The sequence below is a fragment of the Panthera uncia genome, chromosome B4, assembly GCF_023721935.1.
Source record: "Panthera uncia isolate 11264 chromosome B4, Puncia_PCG_1.0, whole genome shotgun sequence".
In the NCBI taxonomy this organism is placed as follows: Eukaryota; Metazoa; Chordata; class Mammalia; order Carnivora; family Felidae; genus Panthera; species Panthera uncia.
The window spans coordinates 10,662,681-10,679,444 of NC_064809.1; the positions used below are offsets into that span (position 1 = coordinate 10,662,681).

A 16,764-nucleotide genomic window follows, 5' to 3' on the forward strand; every position below is an offset into this window, starting at 1 on the left:
CTGAGGCTGTTCTGTACACCTGACTGTAGCTATTTGGAACTGAGATGGGGCGGGGTGACGGTGAAGGTGGGCTTCATGCTTGATGCCTCCAGGTCATTGTAGGTCTTTCTGGAATGCGTGGGGAAGATGAAGAAGAGGAGCTGCCTTCCTCCCTTGTCTCCAGTGCACTCACCGGAGGGTGTTCACTTGCCTAAGTCCCACAGTCCCACCAGCCCCACCAGGTCCCGCAACCCCAAATAGCCCATCCTCCCCACCCGCAATGCTTGGCAGATGGAGATTTACTAAGACTGTAGATCAGTTGTGGCCTTGACCTCCTTCTCTCTGCTCAACTGATACACTAGACCTCTCCAGAGAAGGACGTAACTAGTAAATAATGAGAGATAAGCGCAGGAGGTATGAGAGAATAAACAGGAAATGAGCACACGTGTCTCAAATTCCTGCTCCTGTGGTGTTGGGCCTGTCGGGACTTCTCAGCAAGGCTGGTTCTGCTCCTCTGGTAGAAGCTTCTTCATCTGTGGGGTCTCTTAGTCTCCGTTGTGAAGTACGCTGTTTGCAAGCCCAGAGTGAACCCATGGTTGGACAAGGAGGCTAAATATTTTAGGGTGGTAATGACCATCCCGGACTCCTAGCTGTGGTCACTCCCGTCAAACCTGTCTGCCCTGTGTGGCGTGCTACTTCTCTCCTTCCATCCCCTTTCCAGGCCAGACTGGAGAAGGAGAGAGGGCTGCTTCTTTGCCCTTCCTCTTCAGAAAACTTAGCTCTCTCCACCACGGACCGCCATGGATTTCATATTTCAGTTGCTAGGGAACTAGGACCAGGGAGCCCCTCGTTCTTAATCCTTCGGAGACCACAGAAGATTGCCACATTGAGCCTGTGAAGGACATCAGACCAGGGTTTTCACTCTCTCCCCGACAACCTCTGCCTTCCGGGGAATGCTGGTTAGCTTCCTCCTGTTCTTTCAAGACAGTAATTTGTCAAAGTCTCAAGGTTATAGTTTTGCCATGTCAGAATAGCTTTTAAAAGTGTAGGAACACAAGAGAGAGGTCTGCTCTCGAGTGGCGTGCTAAGTTAGCACCCTCCGGCCGTCCTGTGAGCGCCTCAGATGCTGCTCTTACTGCGCACAGGCACGAAATTCCAGACCTTTCCCCGTGGACGAGGCAATTCCACCCGGTTCCTGCCTCGACGTGGGGCTGAATCAGCATCTCACTGGCCCATCTTGCATCCCCCTGTTGTGTCTGGGGAAGTTAGTGACCCACATCTCCCTCCTTTCCTTGGAGCATGACTTAACTGTAGTTCAGGAAGGAACTAGAGCAGAGTCAGTGGGTAGGAATGTGCAGATCAGAAAGAATCGAAGCATCCACGTGTCTTCTCGCATTTCCTGCCCACCTCACCCAGGCCCTGGCTACTCACGGTCCCAGCGATGGGGAATGTTACTGGCTGTGTGGACAGTTTAGATAAAGTCTGTGTATTGTTGAGGCTTGCTTACTATTAAAAAATGTTTTAACTTTTAACGTTTTCTTAAGTCTTTTTGTTTTAACATTTGGAATAATGGCCAACTTTCAAAAAGTACATATATGCCCAGAATCTTCTGTTCCCTAGCCTTGCTCTTAAATTGCCAGTTGAGTTGGGCTGATTCACCTGAAGAATGAAGAGAAACCAAGAGGACTAGTTCCATTTTTGAGCTGTTCTAACACCTTTGGGATTTCCCTAAAAGATCGCACAGTAATTTTTGAAGTGTTTTTAGTTTTTTAAACGTTTATTTATTTTTGAGAGAGAGAGTGAGCAGGGGAAGGGCAGAGAGAGAGGGGGACACAGAATCTGAAGCAGGCTCCAGAACCTGATGCGGGGCTCAAACCCACTAACTGCAACATCATGACCTGAGCCAAAGTTGGACGCTTAACTGACTGAGCCACCTAGGTGCCCCGTAATTTTTGAGGTCTTAAAGTGACAAAGTCCACCTAAAGGTGTTCAGTACTGATTGAGCTTTCTCCACAGATGTTCATGTTTCTATTAAAAATGAACACACACGCAAGCGTGCGCGCGCACACACACACACACACACACACGGTTGTGCTGATGGATCTCTGAGCTCACGTACCCCTCAGTATTCTTAAAGGGGCTTGTGAGGCCACCTGGCAGTATTTTCAGTTTAGGAAGGAAGAACGTGGGCTTGTGTCTCTCCACTTGCCATAAGCCTCCACAAGAGGCTTACTCCCTTATTCCCTATTAATCTTGTTTGGTCTTCTAGAAGGTTTTGTTGAACTCAATTGTCCATTGTTCAGAGACTGAGCTGAATTTCCTGCTAAAAGAGTCAGAGTATGAAACTAAGGGGCTGATAGGGGGAATTTCAATGTCTTTGTTCCTGAAAGTAAAAATACGAACTTCCTTGTTGTGTTAACTTAAGGTACCTTAGTATCTTATGTAGAAATTGCAAGAGCATCACAGCCTCCAGAGAGTCTAGAATCTCAGAGATGTCACCAGACTTCCTTTCACAACTTCCTAACTCTTGTCACTCTGCTCAACTCTGAACTGCAGTGAAGCTGGAAAGGAACCATAATTTTGTGGTGTCTGAGGTAGAAAAGACTAGAATCAATAATCAGCACAGGGAAATCCTGAATCTGAGTGTGAAGGTGCATGAAGGTGCTGGCCCTAGGTATAAAGGAGGGGCTCAGAACGTTACTCTATCAAATTTCCAGCACCAAAGTCATTGTTAGTGCATCCATCCATCTTGTCCTTAAAAAGGATTCTCTTCCTGGCTCTCTGCCCCTCCCCCACTTGTGCTCTGTCTCTCTCCCTCTCTCTCTCTCTCTCTCTCTCTCTCTCAAAAGTAAACATTAAAAAAGTAAATAAATTGGGGTGCCTGGGTGGCTCAGTCGGTTGAGTGTCCGGCTTCAGCTCAGGTCATGACTTCACCGTTCATGGGTTTGAGCCCCATGTCAGGCTCTGTGCTGACAGCTCAGAGCCTGGAGCCTGCATTGGATTCTGTGTCTCCCTCCCTCTCTGTCCCTCCCCAACTTATGCTCTGCCTCTCTCTCTCTCTCTCTCTCTCTCTCTCTCTAAAGCAACATAATAATTTTAAAATTTTTAATAAAAATAAAGTCTATTAAAAATGATTCTTACATCTTCCTAATGGAAAGGTATATAAAGGAGAAATGAAAATGAGCAAACAAAAATTAACTTAGGGGCTCATAATTCCCTTTGTGTTTTTAGAGTTTATTTATTTTTAGAGAGAGAGAGAGAGAGAGAGAGAGAGAGAGCAGGGGAGGGGCAGAGAGAGAGGGAGAGAATCCCAAGCAGGCTCCACGCTGTCAGCAAAGAGCCCGATGCGGGGCTCAAACTCACGACCCATGAGATCATGACCTGAGCCCAAGTCAAGAGCCCGATGCTTAACCAACCGAGCCACCCAGGCGCCCCTGATTCCCTTCGTCTTGATGGTCGAGGCTGTGAACCCGGATGACCGTGACCCACGCCCAGCCTTTCGTCTTGGGACTGAGGCCCGGGCCCCCTAACCCTGTCCACCTGTGCTCCATTTCTCCACAGGTAGCTGCTGCTTCAGCATGGGACGCGGGCCCCTTCCCCACTCCCTGTGAGCGGCCCGGGGGCCCGGGGGTCCGCGGGGATGCCTGTTAGCCGCCAGCAGTCAGAGTCTTCGGAGATGGAGCCGGACGCGTCACCCGGCGGCAGGCTCGGCGACCTGAGCCGAGGGGGCAGCTTGGAGAGCGGAAGCAGCGGTTCCCGCTCCAGGAGTGTCACGCTGGTGAGTGACCGTTGGCTCCGCCGCGGCGGCTGGCTGATTCTGTGCCGGCCCCCCGCCTCCCGGAGGCACGTCTCGGGGCATCCTCTTGGGTTCGCTAGCTCGGCGTCTCCGCATCCGTGCTCTGTCAGGTGGCATCTGATTCGTCATCGTCGTAGGGTCTGCACAGATGCCGAGCCTTGCTCGGCAGCCAGGCGGATCTCGCAGTGGTGGCCGGTGACCCGGCCGCCGAGAGGACCCTGCCCCGAAGGCCGTAGGACACCGGCGGGGGCCTGCTGCCGTTCAGCTCGCGGAGGGTTGAAAGGAGAGAAGGCCTCACGGGGCAAAGCAAATTCACTTCTAAGCGGATTTTTACCTCTTTGCAAATACAAGTGCTTTTGTATCCATCTCTCTTAGGATCCAGGCCCTTACACAGCCTGAGAAAGCTTTGGGGACGTTCACAGAAAGGACATTTAGCTTTAAAGGTGACCCGTCTGCACCCCTTGCCCCTCAAGATACTCATGTTGCAGGAGAGAGACGTTTGTTTTCATAGAGGGAAGGACAGGAGCGAGTTAATGTTGGCCGCACTGCGAATGGTCTCTGTTGTTTATCTCAGGCCCTTCTAGTGGGAGCAGAACTTCCTTCAGCCCTAAAATTAATGCCAGTTGTGTTGAATATAAGACAGATTCATATGGTGTAGAGAGCAGTTAATAGTAATGATAGAATTTATAGACTCCTACTTGTATGTTCTCTTAAACCATCACAGTAACGTGAAATGTTACCTGATTGCATTCACCAGAAGAAAAAATATAGTACAAATTACTCTCTGAATATCCAGGAGACTAGAAGTCCTTAAGAATGGAGAAGTATGTAGAAATGACAGATGAACTTGGCAGTGATTAGCAGAGTGTATGCTCCAAAGTATCACGAAGCAGCCTGCTTGGTAGATGGTGTTTCTTTTTTTTTTTTAATATTAAAAAAAATTCTTTTTCTTAATTTTTTTTATGTTTATTTATTTTTGAGAGGGAGAGAGACAGAGTGCACGCAGGGGAGGGGCAGAGAGAGAGGGAGACACAGAATCTGAAGCAGGTTCCAGGCTCCGAGCTGTCAGCACAGAGCCAGACATGGGGCTTGAACTCACAAACAGTGAGATCATAACCTGAGCTGAAGCTAGATGCTCAACTGACTGAGCCACTCAGGCACCCCCATTTTTTTTTTATTTTAAAGAGACAGAGTGCACAAGCTAGGGAGAGGGAGAGAGAAAATCTTAAGCAGTCTCCATGCTTAGCACAGAGCCCAACACGGGGCTCAATACCACGACCTTGGGATCATGACTTGAGCCAAAATCAAAAGTCAGACGCTCAACCGACTAAGCCACCCAGGTGCCCCTGTAGACGGTATTTCTAGGACTTGAGGTGGTGACTTAGGTCCTATAGTCTACGGGACCACCCGTGCCAGTGGTGATGGGAAACAGTGTAGAGTTTTCTCAGACGCCCCATGGTAGCTAAAGAAATGGGTGTAGCATGTGAGCAGTCAGGGTATTTGAATTATTTTCTTGTTGAACTTGAGTCTCTTAGCTTGCTTCGTAGCATGGCCTCTTTTGTAGGAGAATGAAATAATAAAGAACCCCCCTCCATCTCCTCCTAGGAGAGACCACAATCCCACGCATGTCAAGTGCTCTGAATTTCAGAAAGGAAAGCTGCTGTGTTTGAACCTCTGTCCTGGTCACATAGGGTCACTTTTCATGCTAACCAGTTAATGCCCTCTTTCATCAAGTCTTAAGGGTGGCTCACACTCACATGCTCCAAAGACATACAGGACTCGAGTGACCTCTATGTCCCATGAGGAGTGGCAGGAAATGACTTTGCTCCACTACCTTCTGTCTCTCTTGTGTGTGTGATTGACTGGCAGCTGGGGGCCACCTTCCAGGTGCACAGCCAACAGATAGGGGAACATGTCCTTCATTCCCAGCAGGTGATCTGGGTGGTGCATCATCACCCAGGCTTAGAAGGCTTAGAAGAAGATGAAAAAGGGCCTTTTGGAGGGATCACGGCTACCAGAGTACCCGCGTGGTGTCTTTACTGGAAGAAGCAAGTCTGTAAAGTGAACTCAGGAGTTTACAAGATACTGCCATAGAAACTACAACTTTTCATAGAACGTAGGTATAGGCAGACGGGACGTTAAGGTCTGTCATCTGGCAAATTGGGAGACTATGCGCCATGTTGATGCTTTGTCAGGATGTCATATACAGGAATACATCTTCAGGGATAAAAGCTCTTGTTTGAAGGGAGGTACTCTTAAGTGTCCCTATTAAGGGATACGATTAAGTATCAGTTCCAGAGTCACAAAGAGAAGTGACTTATTTTGGAGCCTTTTGTCATGGGTATTTATTTTATGTTTATTTATTTTGAGAGAGAGAGAAAGAGAGAGTGAGCACACAAGTTGGGGAGGGGAAGAGAGAAGGAGACAGAATCCCAAGCAGGCTTCACACTATCAGCACAGAGCCTGATGCGGGGCTCGAACCCACAAAGTGAGAGATCATGACCTGAGCCAAGATCAAGAGTCAGATGCTTAACTGACTGAGCCACCCATGCACCCCTGCCATGGGCATTTTTAGTAATATAGTAGAAATATCACACGCCTGGGTGGCTCAGTCGGTTGAGCATCCCCCTTTGGCTCAGGTCATGATCTCACAGCTTGTGGGTTCAAGCCCCACATCGGGCTCTGTGCTGACAGTTCAGAGCCTGAAGCCTACCTCTGCTTCTGTGTCTCTCTCTCGCTCTGCCCCTAGCCCACTCGCATTCTGTCTCTGTCTCTCTCAAAAATAAATAAACATCAAAAAAAAAAAAAAAAAGAAATATCATTAGATTCAAAAGGTGAATCTTACATTTATAAGTATCAGGAGGTCAAGGTGATAGCTCTGCCAACATAGGTCAGGTCAACATAGCTCTGCCACAAGGTGGGGGAAGTGAGGACAACATTAACTACCTCTAATAAAGATTTATGAGCTGTCAGCATTGGCCTGCAAGGTTTTATGGTGAGGTTGAATAGGCATCAGCAGGACATTCTCCAGTATACTTATAATTTCTCTCAAAAAAAAAAAATCCTTATGCATGTTCAAAGTTACTTTCTTTTTTACTAACCAGTCTGTATCCTAAAAATCAGCTCAGGATAGTAATAAACACAAGGGCATTAGAGACAAGCCCAAGTTCACATTCAACTTTGTCTCCTTTGTAACCTGGGATAAGTTATTCAGTGAATTTGTCCATTAGTTACTTTCTTCATTAGTTAAAAAGAGGGTGATGGGACAATAATTCTTTCCAAGGGACACCGTAAGGACGAACTGGCCAGCACATAATCGGGCTTACTAACACCAGCCTCTTTGGCAGGCGCCCTTGTAGCTTCCAGGCTGCATGTGATTCCGCTTCATCCTGCTGCCTCTTGTTGGATTTGGTATCTCTGTCTCATTAGTAGTCTTCAGATTTTTTTCTTTGGGATGAGACTAAAGGGAAAACACCCCTTCCCCCAGCATCTCGCAAAGTTCCTAATTCTGGCAGTCTCCCCCTGGGGCATCGCTTTGAACTGAATTTAAAGAATGCCCGCCCTCCACAGTTCTTTTCAATCTGGTAATGTCCTGAAGCAGCACGGTGATGTGTCTGACGCATCTCTGCTCCCCCCAGTGCCCGTCACTATACCTAGTGGAGGATAATTGTGGGCACGGCGTGATAGGTTCTACTTTCAGGAAGTGCACAATTAAATTATATTCTTGGGTGCCTGGGTGGCTCAGTCAGTTAAGCGTTGGACTCTTGGTTTCGGCTCAGGTCATGATCTCATGGTTTGTGAATTCAAGCCCTACATCGGGCTCTGTGCTGACAGCAGGAAGCCTGCTTGGGATTCTCTCTCTCTCTCCCTCTCTCTCTCTCTCTCTGCCCCTCCCCTGCTCTCTCTCACTCCCTCTCAAAATAAACTTAAAAAAATTAAATTGGGGCACCTGGGTGGCTCAGTCAGTTAAGCCTCTGACTCTTGGTTTCAGCTCAGGTCATGATCTCATGGTTTGTGAGTTCGAGCCCCGCATTGGGCTCTGTGATGACAGCTCAGGGCCTGGAGCCTGCTTCACATTCTGTGTCTCCCTGTCTCTCTGCCTTCCCCCGCTTGTGCTGTGTGTGTGTGTGTGTCTCTCTCTCTCTCAAAACTAAACATTAAAAAAATCAAATTCTCATGATATGGGCGTGACCACATAGCTCTGCCACATACCCCACTTGACTACCCATTTCTGCCTGTTGGTGGACACGTCCCAGTCCTGTTTCAGTGCCTTCTGTGTGGACCCCTGCCTGTTTTCAAGCACTTTCCCTTGTGGGAGATCATCGAGCCAACAGTAGTTGTCCTCAGTTGTTACCTCACATTTGTGCATTTGCCTTAGAACCAGCACCCTGAAAATTTTTTTTCAATTTTTAGGCATTTCTTTTTTTTTTTTTTTTTTCATTTTTTAATGTTTGTTTATATTTGAGAGAGACAGAGTGTGAGCAGTGGAGGGGCAGAGAAAGAGGGAGATGCAGAATCTGAAGCAGGCTCCAGGCTCGGAGCTGTCAGCACAGAGCCCAACGTGGGGCTTGAACCCACGAACTGTGAGATCATGACCTGAGCCGAAGTCGGACACTTAACTGACTTAGCCACCCAGGCGCCCCTCATTTTTTTTTTTTTAAAGCGAGAGCATGAGCAGGGGAGAGGGGCAGAGGGAGAGGGAGAGAATCTCAAGCAGGCTTCACACTGTCAGCACAGAGCCTGACATGGGACTCACTCCCACGACCCTGGGATCATGACCTGAGCTGAAATCAAGAGTTGGATGCTCAGCCAACTGAGCCACCCAGGCACCCTGGCATTTCACTTTAAATGGAACTGAAGTTTTCTAAACAACTGTGCAGCACTTGACTTTCACACAAAAGCAATATATTAGCAGCCAGCCCCTTTCACCAGAACCAGCTACACTATTAAAAAATTTGTGAACTTTTGGGGAGTCTAAATGTGGAAAGGAGCTATATGTGTTTATTCTAAGTCATCAGGTCAAAAAGACCTTAAAATGCTCATCTTTTTTAGAATGAGAATCAACCATGGTAGTTTCTCTGCTTGCTTAATCCCTGACCTCAAAAAGACTAGTAAGGACAGTGCTTTTAAGCCTCTAAGTTGTATGGTGTTAAATGTGCCTCTTGGAGGGCTCTTTAAATAAGAGATAACCTAGTTCCGATTTATAGAAGCATTTCTTTTGTAAGCAAGGATTATTTTTTTTTTTTTTTTAATTTTTTTTTCAACGTTTATTTTATTTTTGGGACAGAGAGAGACAGAGCATGAACGGGGGAGGGACAGAGAGAGAGGGAGACACAGAATCGGAAACAGGCTCCAGGCTCCGAGCCATCAGCCCAGAGCCCGACGCGGGGCTCGAACTCACGGACCGCGAGATCGCGACCTGGCTGAAGTCGGACGCTTAACCGACTGCGCCACCCAGGCGCCCCAAGCAAGGATTATTTTTGAAAGAAGATAAAACATTAATGCCTGATGTTAGAGTATCCTAAAGTTTTCACACACTAGCTGAGGGGTTGCCTGGGGTATAACAGATCTCTACCCTTTAGAAACTTTCCTTCTGAGCCAGCGCAAGCTAGAAATTAAAGTAGCTGCTTAAATAGGATTGTTGTGGCTCCCCACACGGCCACCGCCATGACCAGGGCCATTCCAAGAAGGCAAAGGATGTGGTCTTTATCATCAAAGGGCTAGTTGTATTTGTATGTGTATTTTGTTTTTCTTGTAAGGAATTCTTCCTCTGAATGCTTTATTTAATGGAAGGCATAGCTAGAACAAGAAAAAATTGGCCAAATCCTGAAATACTTGAGTAAGAGGCAATCTTTCAAATGTGTTTCTGTTTTGTTTTTTCCTTTGAAACTTCAGGATGGCCTCAGTGCAACACAAGGCAGCGCGTCTTTGCAAAGTTAAGTAAGGCGGTTCTGGAACTTGCTACCTCGGTAGGTGATACAGATCCAGAATAAAAATTTCAAGAAGAATTTGGAGACGTTCAGCAATGATGGCTGTTTAAGGGGACAGAGGAAGCTTTGGGTGTAGGGTTCCCCTTACCTTACGGGGTTAACCCGTCGGGCTGGCTTACCCCGTCGGGCTGGCTTCTGGAGCATATGTCTCACAAAACTGCCCTGGGTGCCAGGGACAGAGGCTGCTTCCTGCTGCTGTGCTTGGGTGCCCCTTCTGTATGTGGTCCTGTAGCCGGCGGGCCTCCTGGAGCTCTCTCTAGGACAGAAGGTGACTGGCTGGTTGAACAGAGTGGGAAACTCTTAATACCCACAGCTCTTAAGAGACTTTTTAATGCACATATTTCTTTGAGGGCGGGCTGGAAACATCTCGAATTCCCAAGCATACCCCTTGTTCATTTTTATCTCCACCTTGGGCAAAAACAGTGATCCCGATTCATTCCTGGGTTTGTTTGGAGATTTACTACTCAGTGAACTGTCCTGAAACCCTCCCTTCTCCCTGAGCTAACACATGTTGTGGCCCTAGAGTCACATAACAAGTCTGTGATCAGACAGCATTTGCCAGCTCCTGATTACGCCCTTCCTTCTCCAAAAGCCTTTGATGCCTTTTGGCCTCACCCGATCTTCATGGAATAAGAAGGTAGAGCAGTGAACACTGTCTGCGTGGCTGGGACGGGTGAAGACAGGGTCAAGCACAGCGACTGGACACAGCAGGGGCTGGATGATTTCAAGGAGAGGAAACAACAGAGGATAGAAAGGAGAGGCAGACTGGTCAGCAGTAACCCCATCTTCCTTGCCATTCTGGATCCTTAGCCTCGCTGAGCCCACAACTTGCTGGTCGAAGCAGCCATTTTACGACAAAGCTTGCATAGCTTTTATAAAAGTTAAATTCAGTAAACGTTTAATAAATGGCTGCTGCGTACAGGAGCACAGCGCGGTTGAGGAGTACGACACGGTTTTCATCTTTTCAGAAACTCGCAATTCAGCGGCAAGTGTGAAGTCCTGGGACAGCGTGACGGGTTTCAGAAGGGATCTGGGAGGGCACACGATACCAGGCACACGAGGCGGGTCCGTCCTATTGGAACTTCTTTATAATACTGCCTCTTGAAGGAAGCTTAAGGCCGCCAGGGAGCCCAGCTGTAATCCTTCGAAGCCATGGTTCTTTAGATCTGTAATCAAAACCGTGCACACATCTCCTCCCGTGCTGGTTTGTTTGTGTCTCTTTCCGGCCAGAAGTACAGGCTTGAGTTAGCCCTGGTGCAGAATCACCAGGGTGCCTGGGTAGAGATAACCATAATTAAGCCCTTAGACTGGACTGCGGGGAACGCCAGGGCACTTATGGTCTTTCTTAGGAGATTGCCAAGGTAAGCACGGCGTTTAAAGCCATGTCGGGAAGGCCACAGAGGCTGATTTCTCTGTGCTGCTCTCTGCCCCTGTTCTGCCTCAGCTGTGGGACGGTGGGGGGGGGGGGGGGAGGGCAGGAGGGGATGTCTCTCATCAGCTTAGATTATTAAATCAGCAAAGCCTGACTCAAGCATCTGGAAGGTCATTTTTGGTGTGTGTAAAAAGAAAATGTGAACATCACTTCACACTCAGCCAAAACAACTACTCTAGGCTGCCCACCTAAGAGACTGGCCGTGAAGAGATCTTGGTTCACTTCAAGAATATTTTTAGCCATCGTAATCTTGTCCATGACTTTCTTTTTGTCTAGAATAGAGTTCTACTACTTCTTTTTTCTCCCTCATGAGGAGTTACCACAATTGTCTCAGTCTGCAGTAGTCAAGCCACATTTCTTTGTTTAAAAGAAAAAAGCCTCATGGGGCGCCTGGGTGGCGCAGTCGGTTAAGCGTCCGACTTCAGCCAGGTCACGATCTCGCGGTCCGTGAGTTCGAGCCCCGCGTCAGGCTCTGGACTGATGGCTCGGAGCCTGGAGCCTGTTTCCGATTCTGTGTCTCCCTCTCTCTCTGCCCCTCCCCCGTTCATGCTCTGTCTCTCTCTGTCCCAAAAATAAAAAAAATAAAAATAAAAAAAAAATTAAAAAAAACGTTGAAAAAAAAAGAAAAAAGCCTCAGAACTTAATTAATTCAGTAGTGTTTTAGGCAGGCGTTATTTTAGTAGGAGTAGGGCTCCTCAACTTTCTTGTTCAGCCAAACAGAGGGTTTTTTTTTTTCCGCTCCACACTCCCCGCAGAATGAAACTTCTGTCCCAAATCGGCACTCCCATAGGTGTATCGAGGATTGTTGACTTTTAGAACTGTTGGTAACTTTCGTTATAAAAGTCCGCCATCCATGGCACCTGGCTGGCTCAGTTGGTAGAACATTTGACTCTTGATCTCGGGGTTGTAAGTTCAAGCCCCAGGTGGGGTGTAGAGATTAAAATAAGATCTTAAATAAGATCTTCAAAGTCTCTCATCCAGCTTATCTGGATGTTCCTCTCAGAGCTCCGCTGGGACTAGGCAGACCTTTCTCCTGTCTTCTTCATGTAGGAGGGTACAGACGTCAGCAACACCAGGACTTTGCCTTTCTCACAGGAGACACGTATAGCACGCGTGGCAATTACTTAAGTAGATTTAGCGTTTTGAATTTTCTGGTTTGAATATAGTAGAGATTATTTGTTCATGACCATAATATACATATTAGGGGAGAAAAGTATATACTCTCACGTTCTTGAAGCAAAGCAGTGTTTCCCCAAGAGGCTGACAGACATTGCCTGATGCCAACATGGCAGGGTCGAATGGGCGAGGTATGGTTCTCTACATAGTTCTTACAGGTCTGGAGATTTGTAGCCCAAATTGGCCACAATTTGGCTGATAGAAAAGAAACTTAAAAAAATGTTCTGCTGCGAGCCCACTTCCTTCCAAACACTAGCACAAACTGGAGTTTTCTTCAGTTCGTTTCTTCCAGAGAAAGCTGCTGTTTTCGTTTGTCCTCACTTCCTATCTTAGTTCTTTGGTGTTGAGTTAGCAAATGCCGCTTTCCAAAAGCACCAGGGACCCCCACTGCTGGGCCTCTGGCTTTCCTCCCTCCTCCACATGAGCCACCAGCCCCCGGCCTTGCTTGCTGCTGCTGTTGTTTTTCAGTATGTGACAGCTGTACTGAGGTGTCATTCATATACCACACGGTTCACCCATTCAAAGTATGCTAGTCAGTGGTTTTTAGTAGATTCACAGAGTTGTACAACCACCATCACAATCACATTTAAAACATTTTCATCACCGGGGCATTCTGGGTGGCTCAGTCGGCTGAGCGTCCGACTTCAGCTCGGGTCATGATCTCGAGGTTCACGGGTTCGAGCCCCGCGTCGGGCTTTGCGCTGACAGCGCAGAGCCTGCTTCAGATTCTCTGTCTCCCTCTCTCTCTGCCCCTCCCCCACTCACATTCTTTCTCTTTCTCTCTCTCAAAAATAATTAAACATTAAAAAAATTATTTTAACGTTTCCATCACCCCCAAAGATACCCCGTGCCCTTTAGCCGTCACTCCGTGTTTCCCTCCAGTTCCCTCTCACCTACTTCCTGGCTCTACACACTTGCCTGTTCCCACCTCTGTGCGCTCCACGCATTGCCTCTTCCTCAAGGCCTGTCTCCCTCTCTCGCATCCCTGCCTGGGGGATGGGCAGCGCCAGCATCTCGCGCGCGGGGGGGGGGGGGGGGGGACAGGAGGAACAGACGGGGCATGTGCCCCTTTCCTGGCCCTGAAGACCCTGTTCCCCTGCCCTTGGCACTGGGCTCTTCTCTGTTTCTGCCTTCTCCTCCCTTCCCAGGTGCAGGCAGAGGCCCGGTTCATGTGGAGGGCAGCTTCTTGTCTGGGGAATCAGGCAGCAGACTGAGCCCACAGCTTTTTTGGGGGGGCCGTGCCCCACAGGTCAGCACTCAAGGCCAGCCTGAGCACAGAGAAGGCGCGTGGGCACACACTCCAGGCTCACGGCCTGTACCAGCCTCTAGCCCCAGGGAGAGACCCCAGATGGGGTGAGGATGCAAGAATCTGAGTTTTTGAGGACCCCGGCCTCTGAGCTTGGATAAGTATGTCATTAGAAACAGAAATGAGGTGAACAAAGCAAAAAGCAAGAATAGACTAATTCTAGTCTCGGCCACGCCATGGAGTAGTTAGCAGCTGTATGACCCTCGGAGTCATTTCATTGCCTCTGAACCTGGCATCACATCTTCCAGTGAAGGAGCTGGACTGATTGATCGGTGTGTTGTGTCTTTTGTCCTGTGGGTCCTGGAATCTGTCTCAGAACACAAAATGGTTGCATGGGGCCTGCCCTTTCTAAGTCCATTTTCTTTTCTTTTTTTTAAAATAATATATTTTTAAATGTTTGTTTATTTTCAGAGAGAGAGAGCACGAGTGCCCACAGGTGGGGAGGGGCAGAGAGAGAGAGAGAGAGAGAGAGAGAATCCCCAGAGGCCTCCGCACTGTCAAGTGCAGACTCAGTGTTGACACAGGGCTCCATCCCACGAGCCGTGGGATCATGACCTGAGCTGAAATCAAGAGTCGGACACTTAACTGACTGAGCCACCCAGGCACTCCCTAAGCCTGTTTTCCAAATGAAATCTTACGTTGGGACTTCTTGCTTTGATGTTGGATTAGATCTGCAGGGGTTTTATGCTCTGTTCGTATTTTCGCCCCTCACTTGGTGTCAGAAGTCGGCATGTGTCTTAAGCTGAAGGGCTGGTACAGGCCAGTTGCCCGTTTAATTTTACTGTCTGTACACCTAACCAAAGTAGATTCTCTAAGAAACTTGTGCATAGCCCTATCGAAACGCTGAATTGGGGAAGGCAAAGTAGGAGGAAGAGGGTAGAGAGCATTAATATATTTCCTCAGACATCTTATTTGATTATGGTTGTTACCACTATCACATCATCCTAACCACCCATGATGGTTGTAATTATTAATTACAGGGGCCTCTGTTATGCCAAGAGCACTAGTGATTTTAGACTTGCAAGGTTTTTCTGTTCCATCACTGTGCTAAACTACTCCGCCTGGAGAGGAGACACATTTGACATGTCTTACGGTGAGTCTGGGGAAGCAGGAGAGTTAGGAGGCTGAGTGCTGAATGCATAGGGGACAGGGTGGTCTGGCAAGATGGAGGTATGTGGGGGAAAGGGGAGGCAGGAATGCCCTACACCATACACTGTGACCCTGCAGATGATCCCACCAGTGTTCAAGAAATTCTAGAAAAATCACAAAATGAACGGTGTCGCTGGATTTCGGAGGAAGCTTTCCTGTTCTGGTTGGCAGAGGGACAAAGCAGACAGACATGGCGAGGAGGCAGCTGACGTTTTGGTCACAGTGACGAGACAGCCTGTAAGCTCTGTGGGTGGTTCAGGGGTGCCTCCCACACAAGGCTCCTCTTTAAGGGTGAACACCCCAGTGGGGCTGCAGCCCTGGGTGAGGGACAGCTACGGGAGAGAAGCTAATAGGAGGTGCTGGTTCTCTGTTTTATTTCTCTCTTTTTTAAGTTTATTTATTATTTATTTTGAGAGAGAGGGGACGTGGAGAGGCAATGAGGGAGGGGAAGAGAGAGCACGTGAGTGGGGGAGGGGCAGAGGCGAGGGAGAGAGAGAATCCCAGTCAGGCTTCATGTTGTCAGCACAGAACCTGATGCGGCCTCCAACTCAGGAACCATGAGATCATGACCTGAGCCAAGTCAGACGCTTAACCAGCCGAGCCAACCAGGTGCCCCTGATTCTACACTTTAAATCTCTGTCACATCTCGTCTCCTCCTCTGTTCCCATCACCCCTGCTGTAGTTTAGGTGATCCTTGAAATCTCATCCAGGTTGCTTCCCACATTCGCTATTCCTCACACGATAGCCAACGTGACCTCTTTGGACACAGATATAACTGCCCCGCTGTGTTTGACTCTCACCCACTTCTTTCAGACTATTGGCAGATATCATTTCCTCACCAAAGTTTTCCAGATCAGACCCCTTTCCCAAAAGTGGGGATTGGTACCCATTTCCTTAACACCCTGTAGTCACCTCGTCAGAGCCATTTCTAGACTCTGAAGTAAATACCTGTTTTCCCATCTAAAGCCCTCTTTAGATGATCAACTAGACAGCAAGAACTTTATTTACGCTGTTGTATTTACATTGCTCGTGTTCAATAGATACTCAAATATTTGCATGTATGATTCAGTAGATGCTATGGAGTAGGCTGGAAGTGTGGTCACATTTAAATCGGACCATAAAGGATAGGTAAGAGGTGGCTATGCAGGGACAGGCACTGATGATGTGAACACAGGCACAGGAGATGTCAGGTGGTTTGATCTGATTAGAGTACAGAGCAAGAGTTGGCAAACTACAGCCTATGGACCAAATCTAGGCCCCTACCTGTGGTTTTTTGTTGTTGTTGTTTATATATTTTTGAGAGAGAGCAGACAGAGCATGAGCAGGGAGGGCCAGAGATAGAGGGAGACATAGAAACCAAAGCAGGCTCCAGGCTCTGAGCCATCAGCACAGAGCCTGACATGGGGCTCGAACCCACAAACCACGAGATCATTGACCCAAGCTGAAATTGGACATTCAACTGACTGAGCCACCCAGGCACCCCTGGACCCTCACTGCCTTTGTAAAGATTTATTGTAACAAAGCTAGACCCGTTCGTTAACATACTGTACACTCACACTACATGGGCAGAGTTGAGTAGTTGCCATGGTAAAGCCTGCAGAACCTAAAATATTTACTCCCTGTCCCCTTACGGAGGAAGTTACCACCCCTGCAGTAGAGGAGAAAGGGGAGAGCAGTAAAGAGATGAAATGTGAAAAGTAGGTAGGGCTGGATCCTGGAATTTTCAGAATAAAGTGAAAATTCCTTAGTCACATGTTCTGTAGATGACCATATTGGGTTTTTTAAAACCTATTTCTCTTGCCCTTGGTCCAGTGCTCAATAGAAAATAGTCAGGAACGCTTTATGCCCATTTTCCCTCACAGTACCTTGCCCCTCTTCTAATGCCTTTCACACTGATCCTGTTTTTACAGGGAGTATTGAAGTTTTCAGGGACTGT

General features: G+C 48.0%; 1 protein-coding gene across 1 annotated transcript in view; it reads left to right on the forward strand.

Moving 5' to 3' along the window:
* The window catches only part of PROSER2 (proline and serine rich 2), a 45,268-nt gene that overhangs the window by 17,045 nt on the left and 11,459 nt on the right, over positions 1 to 16,764 (forward strand). Inside the window, exon 2 of the mRNA XM_049626846.1 lies at positions 3,541 to 3,757. Coding sequence (XP_049482803.1) covers positions 3,620 to 3,757 — 138 coding nt within the window. The 5' untranslated portion in view covers positions 3,541 to 3,619. The remainder of the gene's footprint in view (positions 1 to 3,540; positions 3,758 to 16,764) is intronic.